This window comes from Aquarana catesbeiana, linkage group LG02 (assembly GCF_042186555.1).
Source record: "Aquarana catesbeiana isolate 2022-GZ linkage group LG02, ASM4218655v1, whole genome shotgun sequence".
Taxonomy (NCBI): Eukaryota; Metazoa; Chordata; class Amphibia; order Anura; family Ranidae; genus Aquarana; species Aquarana catesbeiana.
This window is the reverse complement of record NC_133325.1, coordinates 556754095-556772502: the sequence shown is the minus strand read 5'-3', so window position 1 is coordinate 556772502 and position 18408 is coordinate 556754095. Positions and strand designations below refer to the sequence as shown.

Below are 18408 nucleotides of genomic sequence, written 5' to 3'. Positions count from 1 at the left end.
GGCTAAGAAAATGTCAGGAATGACCTACTAGAACAGCTGAACTTTATATGGGGTTAATCAGAGGCACTTTAAATTATGGCAGGTGTGTACTGACTCCTATTTAATATTAGTTTGAATGTGAGATTGCTTCATTCTGAACACAGCTACATCCCCAGTTATAAGAGGGTGTGCACACTTATGCAACCACAATATTTACATTTTTTATCTTTACCCCCCCCCCCCCAAAAAAAAAAAAAGATTACAGTTTGTTTTTCAATTGAGTTGTACAGTTTATAGGTCACATTAAAGGTTGAAAAGGTTCTGAATGATTTATCTTTGTCTCATTTTTTTACATAACAGAAACCTGACATTATAACAGGGGTGTGTAGACTTTTTATATACACTGTATATGCACTTTATATTTTCATGTTTAGCTGCACAGCATAACAATTTAAAAGGCTCAAACGGCATTCTGATATGTACTATGCCACTGCTTGAGATATATGAAAGGATTACATGTGCATAATAAAGATTTGTTTTCATTTGCAAAAAAAAAACATAAGGAAGGAGACCAGGTATTCTCCAGCCCAGCAGCTGCAGAGACTACAAACCCAAAAATACCTTGGTAACTGCAGATCTGCATTTTTAATCTGTTGAATGAAGAGGACCTGTAGTTTTTTTAATGTTTTTAGAAGTAGATGTAAAATTTCTGAATACAATTTAACAGGTGCTTTAAAAACCTTTTTTCGATGAAGAGTTTATAGTTTTATAATTGCTTGGCTCAGCCAATTTTGCTTGTTACATTTGTATTCCCTTTTAGCAGTGCTGCACATATGTGGTATGTCCATGCACATTAGGTATAGAATTTGGGTATTTTTTGGGTTGTTTTTTTGGTGGGGGTTCATGGTAATGGCAATATACAGCCAAAAAATATATATATTTTTTGCTATTATGGAACAGTTTTTCTTTGATAATGCAACACATTTGCAGACAACAGTTTGTGCAGCGCTTTACAATATAAAGGGAGATAGTACAGTTAAAACACAGTTCAATACAGAAGGACTAGGAGGGCCCTGCTCACAATCTAAAATTTGAATCCACCTGGATACACTAAGTAGTTGTGAATAATTTGTTCATAAACGACCTGGAGGATGGGATAAACAGTTCAATCTCTGTATTTGCAGATGATACTAAGCTAAGCAGGGCAATAACTTCTCCGCAGGATTTGGAAACCTTGCAAGTAGATCTGAACAAATTAATGGGGTGGGCAACTACATGGCAAATGAGGTTCAATGTAGAAAAATGTAAAGTAATGCATTTGGGTGGCAAAAATATGAATGCAATCTATACACTAGGGGGAGAAACTCTGGGGGAATCAAGGATGGAAAACTGGGGGTCCTAGTAGATGATAGGCTCAGCAATGGCATGCAATGCCAAGCTGCTGCTAACAAAGCAAACAGAATATTGGCGTGCATTAAAAAGGGGATTAACTCCAGGGATAAAGCGCTCTACAAGACTCTGGTCCGGCCGCACCTAGAGTATGCTGTCCAGTTCTGGGCACCAGTCCTCAGGAAGGATGTACTGGAAATGGGGCGAGTACAAAGAAGGGCAACAAAGCTAATAAAGGGTCTGGAGGATATTAGTTATGAGGAAAGGTTGCGAGCACTGAACTTATTCTCTCTGGAGAAGAGATGCTTGAGAGGGGATATGATTTCAATTTACAAATACCATACTGGTGGCCCCACAATAGGGATAAAACTTTTTCGTGGAAGGGAGTTTAAAAAAGACACGTGGCCATTCACTAAAATCAGAAGAAAAGAGGTTTAACCTTAAATTACGTAGAGGGCTCTTTACTGTAAGAGCGGAAAGGATGTGGAATTCCCTTCCACAGGCGGTGATTTCAGCAGGGGAGCGTCGATAGTTTAAAAAAACTATTAGATAAGCACCTGAACATACAGGGATATACAATGTAATACTGACATATAATCACACACATAGGTTGGACTTGTGTCTTTTTTCAACCTCACTTACTATGTAACTATCTATATAAGTATAGGTTTATTAGCACATGCCAAAGTTGCAAAGCTGTATTCAGGCTTTAAAGTATATTTCCACTTTTGCAGCCAAATTGGATTATATTTGTTACATGTTCCATTTAACATAGCAGAACTTAAAAAAAAAAATAAAATCTAATTTGCTTGTCACCTTTAAAGTGCTTTTTTCTTGCTTAAAATCATTACATGAAAGAGGTTTTACGGTAATGTTTTACATAATTAACCAGTGGCGGCTAGTGATGACATTTTTTGGGGTGGGGCGCAAACCCTTCCAGGTCCTTACCTACCCATCCTCGGCTGTCATGACTCCCAATACCCGGCGGGTCATGAAACCGGAAGTGACGTGAAAGTGAATTCTGATTCGCTATAGTCAAAAGTGGGTGGGTTTGGGGTACAGTGCTCTGCACTCCGAGCACAATGTTAAAGAAGCCAATTAAAGCCTGAGGCTCTAATCACGTTATTGTTTAACATTGACAGGCCTAATAGACTTCTATTAGTTTGGCGCCCTGCAGTGCACTTGCACACACATAGAACGATTTATTTTTAAATAAATCATAATATAACTAACATTCTTTATCTTTAAGATGTTAAAAAATGTTAGTCATATTATCGTTTATTTAAAAATATAGAGAGACAGTCACAGGCTCCTGTCATGCGAATTAGATGCGGTGAAAACCCACATCCAATTCGCAATAGTGTGAACCCAGCGTTAAAGTTTGTTTCACCTTTCGCATTCACATTAGTACCAACCGGTCATGAAAATAAGACACAATGATTATTAAAAGATGTGAAAAAAATTTTACAAATTACTTCTAAAAATATACTTAAGAGCAATAATAAATACTTACTGAACAAATATACTTTCAATAATCGTACAATAAAAAAAGTGGAATCAAATTGTGCAACCTATTATACAGCTGTGTAAATTAAAGAAGGAATGAAGACCATGTACTCACCTCACAACTGGCTTAAACACTGTGAACAGAGACGTCCACATGGAAATATTGTATGAGCAAGTAAAGGCAATACTAAGATTGCTAACTGTCACGAGTCCATTGACAGTGTTTGGGGGAATGTTAATAGCATTTGTGTAAGACACAGTAGTTGTATTTTTCTGTAAATGAAAATGGGAAAATGTTACTTAAAAATCAAAATGTTATAAAGTCTTACATATTGTATTTCATTTAAAATGTGAATATTAAACAGCCTTATAAAAACTACTGAAGAGGCACATGCAAATTTCACATTTGTGTGTATTATATAAACAGTAAAGTGGAACTTCTATGAATGGATTACTCATGGCAAACATTCAGTAATCAAATATGATCTAGAACAGGGGTGCTCAACCCTTGGCCCCCAAGCCCTTTGATGTGGCCTATCACCTCAAACCAGGGAAGGGCATGCCCATGCTCTGGGATGTTGGCTCAGCAAGCCCAGATCATGATCAAAGGGTTCCCAACCCGACATCCCAGAGTATCAGAGTTCATTGAGCCAGTGCCAGCAGTGGAGGAAGCAGGAGGCTGCAGAGGGAGCAGTAGCCACATAAGCCAAGGCTTCTTCTGTAATGCTGGCTCCCAGGCCGAGTGATACCGAGTGCACTTAGACTGGGACCTTTCTAGCAGTCTGAAGAGTGATGCCAGCAGAAGTTGAAAGAGGAAAAGGTCAGTTTATTAACATACACTGCACTTTTGCAATGGGCATATTAGCATTTATAAAAAAGGGTTATTAGGCTGCTTTCACACAGATGCACAGGTGGGTTAGCTGCACTGAGCCATAGACTTCTATTACCGTATTTTTCGAACCATAAGACGCTCTTTTCCCCCCAGAAATATGGGGGAAAATGTCTCTGCTTCTTATGGTGCGAATATACGACAGGCACCACCCCTCGTCGCCGCTGCCAGCACCCCCCCCCCCGCCGCCACCACTGGAAGAGAGGCAGGAGAGTGGGGGACAGATATCCAAACCCCCTGTGGTTGCCGGGCAATCCCCCTGCTCTGCCAGACACAAAACATAGCAGTCAACTGCTTGGGCTGCTCTGTCAGCAGATGTGATAACCTCAGGTAAGGCTGTGTTTACGGTAATGGCCACTCTGCATTATTGGTCACGCTGCATTATTGGTCACACGGCATTATTGGTCACTCTGCATTAATGGTCACGCTGCACTTTTGGTCACTCTTATTGGCAATGGTCAGTCTGCGTTTATGGCACTGGTCAGGCTGCATTTCATGGGCACTGGAAAATATTTTAGTACACCATTTGGTTCAGAATATTTTTTTTCTCGTTTTCCTCCTCTAGAACCTAGGTGCGTCTTATAGTCAGGTGTGTCTTATGGTCCGAAAAATACGGTATATCCTGTGGGTTTCTGAAAGTGCAACACACCCTCTGAAATAGAAGTCTGTGGCAAAGCACAGCTAAGCCACAGTTGCACTGCGCTGCACCCATGGTGAGGGTAAACCGCAAATCATCAGAGTGAAAGCAGCCTTATGGGGGGCTCATGACAGTAAGAGCTCATTTACATTTGCAGTTTGGGGGGCAGTAAAACAACATAGCTCATTGTGGCCCGCAACCTATTCCCAAATCACTTACATGGCCCTCACTCTTTAAAAGGTTGCACACCACTGATCTAGAATGTCATCCATAGTCATGAAGATAAGGGCCCATATTTATATAGTCATTATGCATGAAGTGATTGTAAACCTCTGGCATTAAAAATGAACAAAGCATATCCTTCTATAGTGTGTACTTGCCTCAATCTAAAGCACTGAGTGTGTTTTGTCTGCTGTCCTCTGCTATCTGCATGAGTCATTTCTGACAGGTTGTGTAAACTCCAAGGGATCGATGGGGAGAGGGCCTCTAGCAGATAGCCTGTGATTGACAGCCTCAGCTGTGCATGTTCCCTTCCCTCCACTCAGGTCTCAGATTTACACTCAACTCTTCTCCCTGCCTCTGGAAGCTCAAAAAAGCAGTATAAATTCTGGACTTTGAATGGGTGTAGAGAAAAGGTCTGAAGATAGAAAGGTACACTACACTGTTTTGACTGGGATTTGTTTCATCTCTGTTTATCATCTGTGGCTAGTCACTTTATGTAAGGGTTTGCAACCACTAACAAAGACTGTAATCTGTTGAGTATTGACAGTTTCAAAACCCCTAGATCAGGGGTCAGCAACCCACGGCCTGCCGCCGCTAAATCTCCGGCTCATTAGTGCCCGTGATTAGTTCACGGCACCAGGTCCGTGGAGAAGTGATTGTATGTTTAATAGTGTCATCTGCAAAAGTGTCTGTGTTATATAACAAAACTGAAGCTATACTACCTCATTAAGAGCGCCACTCAGCGCTCAGATTACTTGTTGCCTTTCTCCTCCCCCCTCCTGAATGACGGCATTCTCGGCCCCGCCCGCTGAATTGTCAGACGAGGAAAAGATAGAGGCAGCGAGTAATCTGAGCGCCGAGTGGCGCTCTTAATGAGGTAATATAGCTGCAATTTTGTTATATAACGCAGACACTTTTGCAGATAACACTATTAAACATCTTTAATATTGTCTGGACCCATCCACAGCCACCACTTTACCCCCCCATCCACAACCACAGCTGCCCCCCCGTCCACAGCCACCACTGTACCCCCCCTTTCACAGCCACCACTGTACCCCCCTGTCCACAGCCACCACTGTACCCCCCATCCACAGCCACCACTGCACCCCCCAGTACACAGCCACCACTGTAGCCCCCAGTACACAGCCACCACTGCACCCCCCCATCCACAGCCATCACTGTAGCCCCCCATCCACAGCCACCACTGTAGCCCCCCAGTCCATATCCACCACTTTACCCCCCCAGTCCACAGCCACTACTGTACCCCCCAGTCCACAGCCACCACTGTACCCCCCCAGTCCACAGCCAGCACTGTACCCCCCAGTCCACAGCCACCACTGTACCCCCCATCCACAGCCACCACTGTACCCCCCAGTCCACAGCCACCACTGTACCCCCCAGTCCACAGCCACCACTGTACCCCCCCATCCACAGCCACCACTGTACCCCCCAGTCCACAGCCACCACTGTACCCCCCATTCCACAGCACCCCAATCCACAGCCACCTATGTGCCCCACAGTCCCCCAGTCCACAGCCACCTCTGTATCTGTCCTGTCCACAGCCACCTCTGTATCCCCCCCGTACCCCCCCAACTTCATTTATTAGCAGGTGAATGCGTCCCTCCATGCATTCACATACTTTGAAACCGGCTCTTAAGTAGAACAAGGTTGCTGACACCTGCCCTAGATACTCCACAAAAGAGCAAAATTCTTTAGAAGGCATTGTGCAATAAGTGTTAACAAGAAAAAATCTCTCATGAATTCAAACATTGTTCACAAAACTTTCTGACATTTGAAGCTACCTTTAGGACCTATGTCAATGGGCTTTTCACATCAGAAGGGTTTTGCATTCCCATACAAGTCTATTGGAATGAAAAACTCAACTGTCTCAAACTGATGTCATCACCACTGGCCTAAAGCCCTCCAACACAGGCACTTAGTCACCTTAAAGTCAACTACCACTACAGATTTTTTTATTTATATGGGTTCATTAACTTAGAAAGTGATTATATCCCTTGTTAGGAGTCTCTTTTTGAATGTAAGTTGATCTAGTTGAACATTTCAACATAAATTGGATTTTTCATGTTCTTTGTTATAGTGATCCTGTCACTGCATATTTAAAAATAAAATAAAGCCAGTTTGTAAAAGAAGATGCTATTTACTTACCTTTCAAGTGGCTTATATATATATGTCTCTGCCTTTTGGCGATCCCTAGCAGCAGCAGGTATCCAAACACTTCTAGGTGTGTGAATACCTGCTCCCCAAAAGCATGTTGTGTTCCTCCGGATAGCTCATATGTAAATACAGGACATCTCAGTGCTTCTTAACGATTCAAAATGATCAATTATTTTCCACCCTGGCTGATCAACCTCTTCTGAAATCTGATTGAAATTGAGTCTAATTCGATAGGAAGGGTTATGGCTATTCCTTTGGGGATTTGATTGATCAAATTGCACTTAGGTTGGGTAAAAAAATGTAATCTTGTATGGCCACCATAAAAGATGTCATTTTAGATCCATATACCAAACTAGAACAAAATTGAGTGGGACTTTACATGTACCTTGTAGGGCTTAATAAATGTTGAATAAATCAAGGAGATTTAAAAGAAAAATGTTATTCTACACATACAAGTAGTTAGGTTAAAAAAGTTTGAGACAAAACTGGTTAAAATCTCAGTTACAATTAGGTTGGTTGTCCAGGGTGTTGTTGTTTTTTTTTTTAATTGCATTTTAATGTAAATATGAGATCTGTGGTCTTTTTGACCCCACATCTCATATTTAAGAGGTCCTGTCATGCTTTTTTTCTATTACAAGGGATGTTTACATTTCTTGAAATAGAAATAAAAGTGACACCATTTAAAAAAAAAAAAACAGTGTAAAAATAAAATAAAGAGTAAAATAAATAAGAAAAAAATTTTCTTTTTAAACACGCCTTGTCCCGCCGAGCTCACATGCAGAAGCAAACGCATACGTGAGTAGCGCCCGCATTTGAAAATGGTGTTCAAACCATACATGTGAGGTATCGCCGCGATCGGTAGAGCAAGAGCAATAATTCTAGCCCTAGACCTCTTCTGTAACTCAAAACATGCAACCTGTAGCCTATGGAGATTTTTAAGGGTAAAAGTGTGTGTCGCCATTCCACGAGCGGGCGCAATTTTGAAGCGTGACATGTTGGGTATCAATTTACTCGGCGTAACATTATCTTTCACAATATAAAAAAAAAATGCCTAACTTTACTGATGTCTTATTTTTTAATTCAAAAAAGTGTATTTTTTCCAAAAAAAGTGCGCTTGTAATACTGCTGCGCAAATACGGTGTGACAGAAAGTATTGCAAAGGCCGCCATTTTATTCTCTTGGGTGTTAGAAAAATATGTATAATGTTTGGGGGTTCTAAGTAATTTTCTAGAAAAAAAAAACTGTTTTTAACTTGTAAACAACAAATCTCAGAAAGAGGCCCGCTCCTTAAGTGGTTAACCTAACTACTTGTATGTGTAAAATAACATTTTGCTTACTTTTTCTTTTAAATCTCCTTGATTTGTGCATTTATTAAGCCCTACAAGGTACATGTAAAGTCCCACTCAATTTTGTTCTAGTTTGGTATATGTTTTTTATGGGAAGGTACCTTTGTGGGGTTATATTTATCTCACACTCATCCCCGCACCCCTCTACTACATTTTAGATCAAGTTGACTTATTTAGACTGTGTCAGGAGTATTCCTGATTTTACTACCTACACTGTAATTATTAACCTACAAGTTTGAAATTACAATATAGCAACTATAGCACATATGATCGGAAGGAGCGAAGATTCGATCACACAATAGCTGTACACCAATATACATCACCCCATCAGTCCCTGACCTCAAAGAGCTTACAATGTAAGGATTCCTAACTCACATCCATACACACACTAGGGACAGGAGCCAATTAAAATAGCAGGATTCTCAAAATTAGCTATATGATTGTATGGTTCATTAGACTGGACTGCCTGATGTTCAGCCCAGGTTGGGGGCAGGTGGCATACTCTGCCAATTTATAGTGAATTTATTGTTGTATAAAAATAAACAATGGCACATTACTATTGCTTATACCTGTAATTTCCCCACTTACCACCATATTATTGCCACAGACGCCAACACCGCTTTGCACAGTCAATGAATACACACGCTGCCCTTGCAATATACTTTCTACGGCTCCAGAACAGTTGGATTGCAACAAAGTGGATGCAAACGGCTTGTAACCGAGGACCTCCAGCAAATTCTTACCCACAGAGATTGTCATGTTTGAACTTTCACACGTAACTGAATAGCTTACATTGTATACATCTGTCAAGAAGGAAACAGAGAAATGTAACCAGACAGCCAAAAAGCTAAATATATTATATCCAATTGTATAACAATCTAACCGTATTAAGACATTCAAGAGTGGGAAGTAAGAATGGAAAAGCAACTTACTCAGGCCTTGAGATGTATAGTAGGTCGAGTTGGCAGCACAAACTGCTGTCTGATTGACATATTTACAGACTTCATCTGCAAGGCATGCTGGAGAACAGTATGGATCCGCTGTTATGTGATAAAAGGAAATACAAGGTTAACAAGGCCCACACATACGGAAAGGATCCTTTACAGCAAGAGCTGTGAAATTGTGAAATAGAATCTCCCTCCTCGAACCAGTTCTGGACAGCTCAGTAAATTGTTTCAAAAAGAGCTGGATGCATTCCTAAATGCACAAAATATAACTGAATACTAATATTTATAGGTACAGTAATAACCCCAAGGATTGTCGAACAAGGGGATATCAAATTGCCTTCAGGGGATCAGGAACAATTTTTTTCCCCTGATGGACCAAATTGAATCATGCTTTATCGGGATTGTTACATAGCCTGTCAGGTTGAAAAAAGACACAAGTCCATCCAGTACAACCAAAAAAAAAAACAACACACAATCCTATATACACAATCCTTCACCCACAGTTGATCCAGAGGAAGGCAAAAAAAAAACCCAGCAAAGCATGACCCAATTGTTTTCCTTCATTTTTGCCTTTTCTATTTATGTATTCTATTCATTTTTTTATATTTGTTAAACTGGATGCATTCTAGTCCTGATTCAAAGAACAAGGTGCAGGAAACGCGCACTGAACGTTTGGTTTCTCGCACCAAGTTTTGTTGTGAACTGGCCCTTAAAACCAAACTCAATAGAAATAAAAACACAATTTAATCAAGTTATTTTTTAATGTAAAAAAAAAAAAAAATTTACATGCATCCAGCAAAGATATCTGAATCCCTCTTGAACTGTATTTGAATATTGTATTTCACTTGTAAGGGAGCCAATCAGGGTCTTTCTAGTGCGTTCAATCTAACACTGGAGGCCTTTTTGACAGAACAAGAGAGCTAAGGCTTGTTCTTACAAATACAAGGTGTTCTGTGAATGGCGGCAATGCCGAGCGGGCAACCCCCGAGGTCAGTGTGCAGACGGCACAGGACCCGAAAGATTGTGGCTATCGCTGCATCATATACAGTATTAAGTCTAGGTATCACTGCACAGCCGACTTCTGCAGTGATTATCAGCTTCCTCAGCGCCCCTCAGGTATGTGATATGTATAATTAAACTGGCCATAGATGGATTGAAATTTAGTTGGTTCAGCAGGGACTGATCAGTGTGTGGCTGTCTCTGTTCAACAGAAGTCAACCATTTGATCGACTTCAGTCAATGGAGAATGTTAAAAACTGTTCTCAATCAGCAGCTGTAGCCAAAAGAATCCAATATCCTGGTGGAGGGATTCGTCCATTCATCTTTTTTTTTTTGTGGATAGAGTGGGCTGAACAAAAAAAAAAAAACAACATCTATGGCCATTTTTACATTGTGTCAAGCTTTACCAATGTAATGCCTGGAACACACAATGAGATTATCGGACGAATGATCTTTTTTTTTTTTTTTGCATGCTAATTTCATATCAAAAATGAAAAGTTTACTAAAGTGACGAAAATTCTTGTACGACAGAATCAGAATTCGTAAGTGATGTAATGTGTTGTAATGTATTTGTATTGTATTTTCAAACAACAACTGTACTGATTGAACAAAAATCGTACGATCTGGTATCGTACAGGAAAAATATTCATACTTGTCCCATTGGATAATATCGGATGAACTCGCCTCTTGAAAGCTGTGTACTGACGATTAGATTATCATACGATCGCTTCGAAAGCGGTATTTTTTATACGATTTTCTGATCGTGTGTACAGGCCATAAGTATACAATACAGATCATACATAGAGTTCAGTTTTAATATTCGAAAAATGAAACTTGAAATTGTTTGAGTACATTATTAAAGCTGTGTTCTGCCTGGGGAAAAAAAAAAATAAAAGTCAGCAGCTACAAATACTGTAGCTGCTAACTTTTAATATATGGATACTTACCTGTCCAGGGTTCCTGTGATGTCGGCACCCCAGACAATTTTTGGATCGGCTGTCGGGTGCTGCTGTCGCCATTTGACGTAAGGGTAACCCACAGCCGGTTCCCTTCTGTGCATGTGCGGAGCGTGCTGTGCTTTTTAACTGGCCCAGCAGCGGAGGAAGTAGGAGGGGGGCTAAACTTCCGAGGGATGACGCCGCGGCGCTGCCTCTCGGAAGTGGGGAAGGGTACCTGTCAAAAACAAGTCCCTTTTTCCCCTTCCCTTCTGAAAGGGGACAAATGTGGCACCGGAGGGGGAGGAATCAGGTAAGCGGAGGTTCCACTTTTGGGTGGAACTCCGCTTTAAGGCACAGATAATGAAATTGTAGTGGGTGTCATTAGTGTTGTCCAAAGCCATGATGCTTTTTTTTCACCCAAAATAAATATTGCCTACTGCTTATCTGAGTCAAACTGCTAAAAATTTGGTTACAGTCTGTAAATTCTTTCCAACATCGGAGTATGTATGTATAGTAAAAGAAAACTATTTATAAATGATATAAAAATAATTTGTTGTTTATCCAAGCATGAACAACATCTGTTCATGTCTCCTTCATTCATTTACCTGTGCAACAGTTCAAGTTTGGGTTCCAGGAAAGATTTGCAGGGCAGCAAAAAGAGGAATTTAAGGAGCATCCTGCGTCAGGGACACATGAGGAGGAATTTGAGCATGTGCACCCAGAACTTTGCACACATGTCCCACTGCATGAGGAACACAAAGGAGGACTCCCATTTACTACAGCTGAAAGAAAGAAACAAGCATTAGTACAATGCTCACACACAAAGATTTCAGATAAAAGCTGATAATATATAGCTTGTATGTGTTTTATATGTGTATTAGATAATGTATAAATATACAGAGTGAGATCAGGTTGACTGTACTTTATATCCAGCTGAGAGGGAAGTTAGGATATTTATAGCTATAGCTGGCCAAGTACAAGTGGATTTCCAAACAAACATTAGTTCCAATTTTTGTACAATCCTTTCAAAAATTCTCAATACATAACACGACATTTGAAAGTATTTCAAAGTTGTTCTAAAGTATTTCAAAATGTTGTGTGCTTCTAACATTGAAAACCACATTCATCTCACCATTAGAAATTTGTTCATTTCCTGTCACTGTGGTGAAAAATGAAGTGACCCCCACTAATGATTAGAAAATTGAATGAACGTTCTTAAAATGAAACAAATAACATTCTAACTAGTGTATGACCAGCTTAAATCTTTCTTTCCTCCTTGGCACGCTTTACTGCTGAAACTGTAAATTTGTTATAAAATAAACAGACTCTCAAAGAATAGCTGGAGACCATTTAGTGGGCCTTTCTTTACTAGTTTACTAGGGAAAAAAAAATTTTTGTTACAATGCATTACACTGTTTACTTACGGTTTTACTTTTTAAAGTGGTATTAAACCCAAGAAACAAAAATGTACTAATTTGAGGCTTAATAATTCTTAGATATGTCAGCTGCATTAGCTTTCAATTGTGCACGTTTATCCCACTAGGAAGTATGCACTATTATCCTAGTAAGGTTTGAAATTTTGGGGTAAAACATTTATCGAGAATAGCAGTCAGAAAATATGCTGTATAGTAGAGTTGTATATGTCTTAAATTTTAACATTCTTGTAAGCTACACTTATATTTGCAATATGTATATATTTTTCTATCTTGCTGAACTAGATGGCATATTGCTATCTACAAAATATTGTTGTTTAGTATCTTTTTTTTTAATCAGTTTTATCAATATACAAAGAGTGAACATCATTTGCCATGTATTAATATGCAATACTGATCATAGATAACAAATAGTAAATCTACATTAGCACTGGTATAGATTTCAAGTGTTACTTATAGGGCATTAGGTGTTATCCCACTCCTTCAGCCACCCCAATGGGAACTTACTGTGACTTGGTGGAAGGACAACACCCTCAGGCCCATATCTCTATTATATCAGTTGTTTAGTAACTTTTTAGTGGTATAGTAACGATGTTACTTCGTATATAAATAAAGAATTGGAAAGTAACAAAAAACCTTTATCCCGCAAGGAAAAGACTGCTGTAACTGCATATAAAGTGTTATTTCTAGTTCAGCTTCAATGTGTTAGTCAAATCCATCTAAATACAGGAAGTCTGTTACTGAAAGATTACCAGGTGAAATAAAAAAAAGAAAAAAGAAAACAAATGCAGCCACCAAATCTGAGGATTGGTAAACTGCAATATATTACATTTTTTGGGGGGGTAAATGCCGCAGACGTCTAGCATTTTTATGCAGTACACCACAACATACCTGAAGGCAGTGATATGGCGTGAACAGGGCACATAGAAAACAATTGTTTTCTAGATGTCCTTGCATTGAGCCTGTGTTGATCAATGCAGATTAGTGCAGCTCAACAGACATTTGTGAGCAAGCCTTAAAGAAGATTGTATAATCCAGGGATTCTCAAACTACGGCCCTCCAGCTGTTGCGGAACTACACATCCCATGAGGCATTGTAAAACTCTGACATTCACAGACATGACTAGGCATGGTGGGAATTGTAGTTCCTGAACAACTGGAGGGCCATAGTTTGAATACCCCTGGTATAATCAGATACCAGAGACCAGAGTTGGGAAAAACTAGAATCAAGTTGAACTGTAATATTGTTATAACTATACAAAACATTTTAATGCATGTTTTAAAATAGATAAATTAAGGTTGAATATATATTTTTATTAACAAATTTTCTGAAAGTGACAGACAGTTGCTCATAGTAAGTGAATGCAAATGCACATAAACAACATTAATATAGCAAAAAGTACATTCCAATATAAACATAAAAGAAGAAAGGGAATTCACAAAAAGGGTCATGTAGGTCCAATTTAAAGTGAAACACCATTCAAAACATTTTTGGATAGCGCGGAGGATGATTAAAATTGCTGTCAGGTTTTTATGAATGTCTCACTTCCTGGTAGTATTTCCGGTCTTGTAATTGGGACATAATGTGAGAGGGGTTCTACCTAGAATGGACACATATGGGGAAAAGAAACTGACATCCCTTCCTCACTTTGACATGAAAAAATGTTTTTATTTCACCTGCACTAAGAGATAAGCAAGTAAAATTATTGCTGTTACAAAATAATTTGTTTAGTATGTTATATTTAGGTATATTTAGGCTTTTATACTTACTGTAACATGATGGGGTAGAGCCTGTTAATAAAGAGAGAGAAAAAAACTGTCATATGTACAAAATGTTCACATGAAAATGGTATTTCAAGCTCTTCAATAAACAACATTTCATATTTTTTAAACAACTGTTATTAACATTTCATTACGTAGGTTCTACTGTCATTCAAGAAAACCTGTTTAGTGAGATACCTTACTTGGAGCAAACTGGGTTTTACCTAGATTGAGTATTTTTGACGATTTAGGTTTAGGTCAACAGATATTTTAACGTTCATGAGCAAATTTTATTTTGTTACATTTTTTGTATTAAATTTTGTCTGTAAATAAATAATTGATTGACTCAAAATTATCAAGGAACGCAATGGACGAGACAACACATTGGGTTTGATTTACTAAAGGAAAATAGACTGTGCAATTTGCAAGTGCAGTTGCACTCATTTCCCCCAGAAATTTAGTGAATACGGTGAGCTTTACCAGAGCTCCCCTTCATTTACTAAGCCATGGAGCAACTGCACTTGCAAAGTGCACAGTTTATTTTCCTTAACCCTAGATTCACATCTATGCGTTTCTGCGGGCCGCAGTTGCACATGCATGGCAGTCCATTAATTTCTGCATTTCCCGCAGAAAAAGGTGCATGCACCTTTTTCAAATGCGTCTCTCGGGGAAATGACCATGCGATCTCTCTGCAGTTCCTGCACATGCACGGGGGGTGCCCGCACACGCGTTGAGATTTTACATTTTACATACATTACATATACACTTTTACAGCAGTGCCTTTTCACTGCGGGTGGTTGCAGGTGTGGGAATCGCTGCGATTCCTGCACCCTCAGCCACACGAATAGAACCAAGCCTTAATAAATCCACTCCAATGCCTCACTCATCAAGCCTGCAAGAGAGCAACATATGCAAGCGAGTGCTTCACCCCCTGATGTGGACTACTCACATCCACCACAACTAGTAGCAATAACTTACAGGCGTTGGTACTGTATAGCAAGTATCTTGCGGAAAACAGGACTAGTGAAAGTTGGGTGGTCAAGAGAAGTACTATAATTGAAAGTAAACTCTGATGTATGAATCAGTTTTCCAGCATGCTTGAAAAGCTGCTGTGGATTATAAAGCATGTTTCCATTATTATCTACCGTCAGTTTATCACTTGCTAACTTCTCAATTTCTTCTGTTTATATTAAATGCTGGCTTCTGTTACATTTTAAGCAGCTACAAAATATTTCAATAAAAAAACACACGTCACTCTATATCACCAACTCTGACTTTGTTTTTGTGGTGCGTCCATAGATTTGATTCACATCCGCTACACATTGATCAAAGATTCATTCTTTGATTTGTATATATTTGTGTAAACATTCTCCAGCCAGGTTTATAAGCATTGAAAATGTTCATGGAGAATGTGCCTGGACCTTAGTTTTATAACGAAAACCCCATTTGGTAATGCCAGCCTATCAGCTGGTGCATCTCTATATTTAGTAATCATTTTAGGAAATAAATATAGATATAGGGGGTTATTTACTAAAAGAAAATCCACTTTGCACTGAAAGTGCACTTGGAAGTGCAGTCGCTGTAGATCTGAGGGGGACATGCAAGGAAAATAAAAAACAGCATTTTAGCTTGCACATGATTGGATGATAAAATCAGCAGAGCTTCCCCTCATTTCAGATCTACCCCTTAGATTTACAGCGACGGCACTTCCAAGTGCACTTGCAGTGCAAAGTGGATTTTCCGTTAGTAAATAACCCCCATAGATATAGATATTATTAATATTAAAAGTGGGGGAAACATATAAATCATAAATCAAAGATTACTTTTGTTACCTTTGTAGCATCAGATCTCTTTTCCTGGCACTCATAACCTATTCATTATTTTTATACTTATGTTTTAAGGCCCATTTAAGTACTTGGAATTCTGACAAAGAGAAACCTCTCTCAGTTTTTAAGAAACATGTGGTTATTTCTCTGGAACCCAATTATGTTTTCTTTAAAACTGCTATATCATCTTTTTCATATTTCTTATAAGTCATTATTGCTTTAAAAAAAATTAAAAATTATATTAGATTGCAAATATTCATGATGCATATAAGAATCATCAATGCACGGTTCTGTTGATCTATAGAACAATTATGTATTGGTAAATATTAAAAAAAAATATTTTATTCAGATTAGTTTACTAATACAGGTCTAAATGAATATATTTAATTTTAGTTAGCACTGCTGTCTATAACATCTCAGACCAGTAAGTCCAGATATATGAAACAATTACATACCAGCAATCCCCAGTGCAGCAAACAATGTCACAAAGCCCAAGAACAACATTTTCTTGTGTCTTGATTGAGTGGTAAGGAACAAGTGACCCAACATCTTTCTCTTATACTTTTTCAGTGTCGCTGAGAGGGTGGGGCTTACCAGAAATACATTTTTTTTTTAGCACATAATGAACTTAAAAAATAGCTAGGGGCAAGAATTAATGCAAATAAGAAGTAAAAACTGTCTATGATTTCCAGAAAATAACACCCTTTGTAAGGACCAATCCCTTAAAAAAATGTTGGCGTTATGAACTTGACAAAAATTAATCAAAAATGCCGCTGGCCTGACTCCTGTTCATTACACTGGTTTTAAGATATTGTATCTAAAGCCCAAACTTTTTTTTTTTTGGGTAAGGTAGAGAATTTTTAAAACTCTTGACATTTTTTTTTTTAAGTCTCTGCTCCACTCAAAAGATTTGTCTTCACTCCTGACACTACAGGGGGTAAAGGAAACCTCACCAAACTAAGGAAAATCCTGTCTTAGACATCTTTCACTAGCAGTGCCAGGACAAGGTCACCCAGTGCCCAGAGCACAAATAGCAAACTGCACCCCCACCCCTTCCCAAAATAAGGCTAAGTTCACACTGGCATTAAGAGCAGGCATTTGGGAGGCTTTCAGAACACCCCTCAAACACCTATGCAGAAGATACAATAGACAGCACACACTATCAAAACATGAAGCGTTAGCGTCGCGTTGCTTCAAAATTGAAGCCTGTCGAGTCAGGAGGCATTTTAAGCCTTTAAACGCTTCCAATTCAAGTCTATGGTAACACTTCACAAATGTTCTGGCAGGCAGTTATGGTGTAGTTTCGGGACGTTGAGATTAGTTTATTACCTGTAATGGAATAGGCGTTTGTGGAGCGCCTTAACGCTCATCAAATGCTTCAAAACTGCTCATAGGGCGTTTGGGAAGCATTTTAACTCTTGTAAAATACCTAACACCCATACTGAAGCTCATTAACCGCTTCAGCCCCGGAAGATTTTACCCCCTTCCTGACCAGAGCACTTTTTGCGATTCGGCACTGCGTCGCTTTAACTGACAATTGCGCGGTCGTGCGACGTTCCAACCAAACAAAATTGACGTCCTTTTTTTCCCACAAATAGAGCTTTCTTTTGGTGGTCTTTGATCACCTCTGTGGTTTTTATTTTTTGTGCTATAAACAAAAAAAGAGCGACAATTTTGAAAAAAACGCAATATTTTTTACTTTTTGCTATAGTAAATATCCCCCAAAAATATATAAAAAAAGCTATTTTTTTCCTCAGTTTAGGCTGATATGTATTCTTTTACATATTTTTGGTAAAAAAACCCCGCAATAAGCGTATATTGATTGGTTTGCGCAAAAGTTATAGCGTCTACAAAATAGGGGATAGATTTATGGCATTTTTATTATTAGTAATGGCGGCGATCTGCGATTTTTACCGGGACTGCGACATTATGGCGGACACGTCAGACAATTTTGACACATTTTTGGGACCATTGGTATTTTTACAGCGATCAGTGCTATAAAAATGCATTGATTACTGTAAAAATGTCACTGGCAGTGAAGGGGTTAACCGCTAGGGGGTGATCGAGGGGTTAATGTGTTCCCTATTGTGTGTTCTAACTGAAGGGGGGAGGGGACTGTGCAGGGGAGATGACAGATCACTGTTCATACGCTGTATGAACAGACAATTTGTCTGTTCTCCCCTCAGAGAACCGGAAACTGTGCGTTTACACACACAGATCCCAGTTCTCAGTGTGCCCCGAGCGATCGTGGGAGCCCAGTGATGATCGTGACTGCCAGGTACTCGTATCGGCTACGTGGGCAAGCAGGTGGCTGAATATGTTACCGACGTAACATGATGGCGATTCGCGCAGCCAAGTGATG

General features: G+C 39.3%; 1 protein-coding gene across 1 annotated transcript in view; it reads right to left on the bottom strand.

Moving 5' to 3' along the window:
• The window catches only part of LOC141128609 (uromodulin-like), a 34508-nt gene extending 17928 nt beyond the window's left edge, over nt 1-16580 (bottom strand). The window contains exons 1-6 of the mRNA XM_073615997.1: nt 16502-16580; nt 14230-14250; nt 11633-11809; nt 9076-9183; nt 8732-8946; nt 2990-3147 (exon numbers count right to left, since the gene is read on the bottom strand). Of these exons, the coding sequence (XP_073472098.1) occupies nt 2990-3147; nt 8732-8946; nt 9076-9183; nt 11633-11809; nt 14230-14250; nt 16502-16550 (728 nt within the window). The 5' untranslated portion in view covers nt 16551-16580. The remainder of the gene's footprint in view (nt 1-2989; nt 3148-8731; nt 8947-9075; nt 9184-11632; nt 11810-14229; nt 14251-16501) is intronic.
• Nucleotides 16581-18408: the final 1828 nt, after the last annotated feature.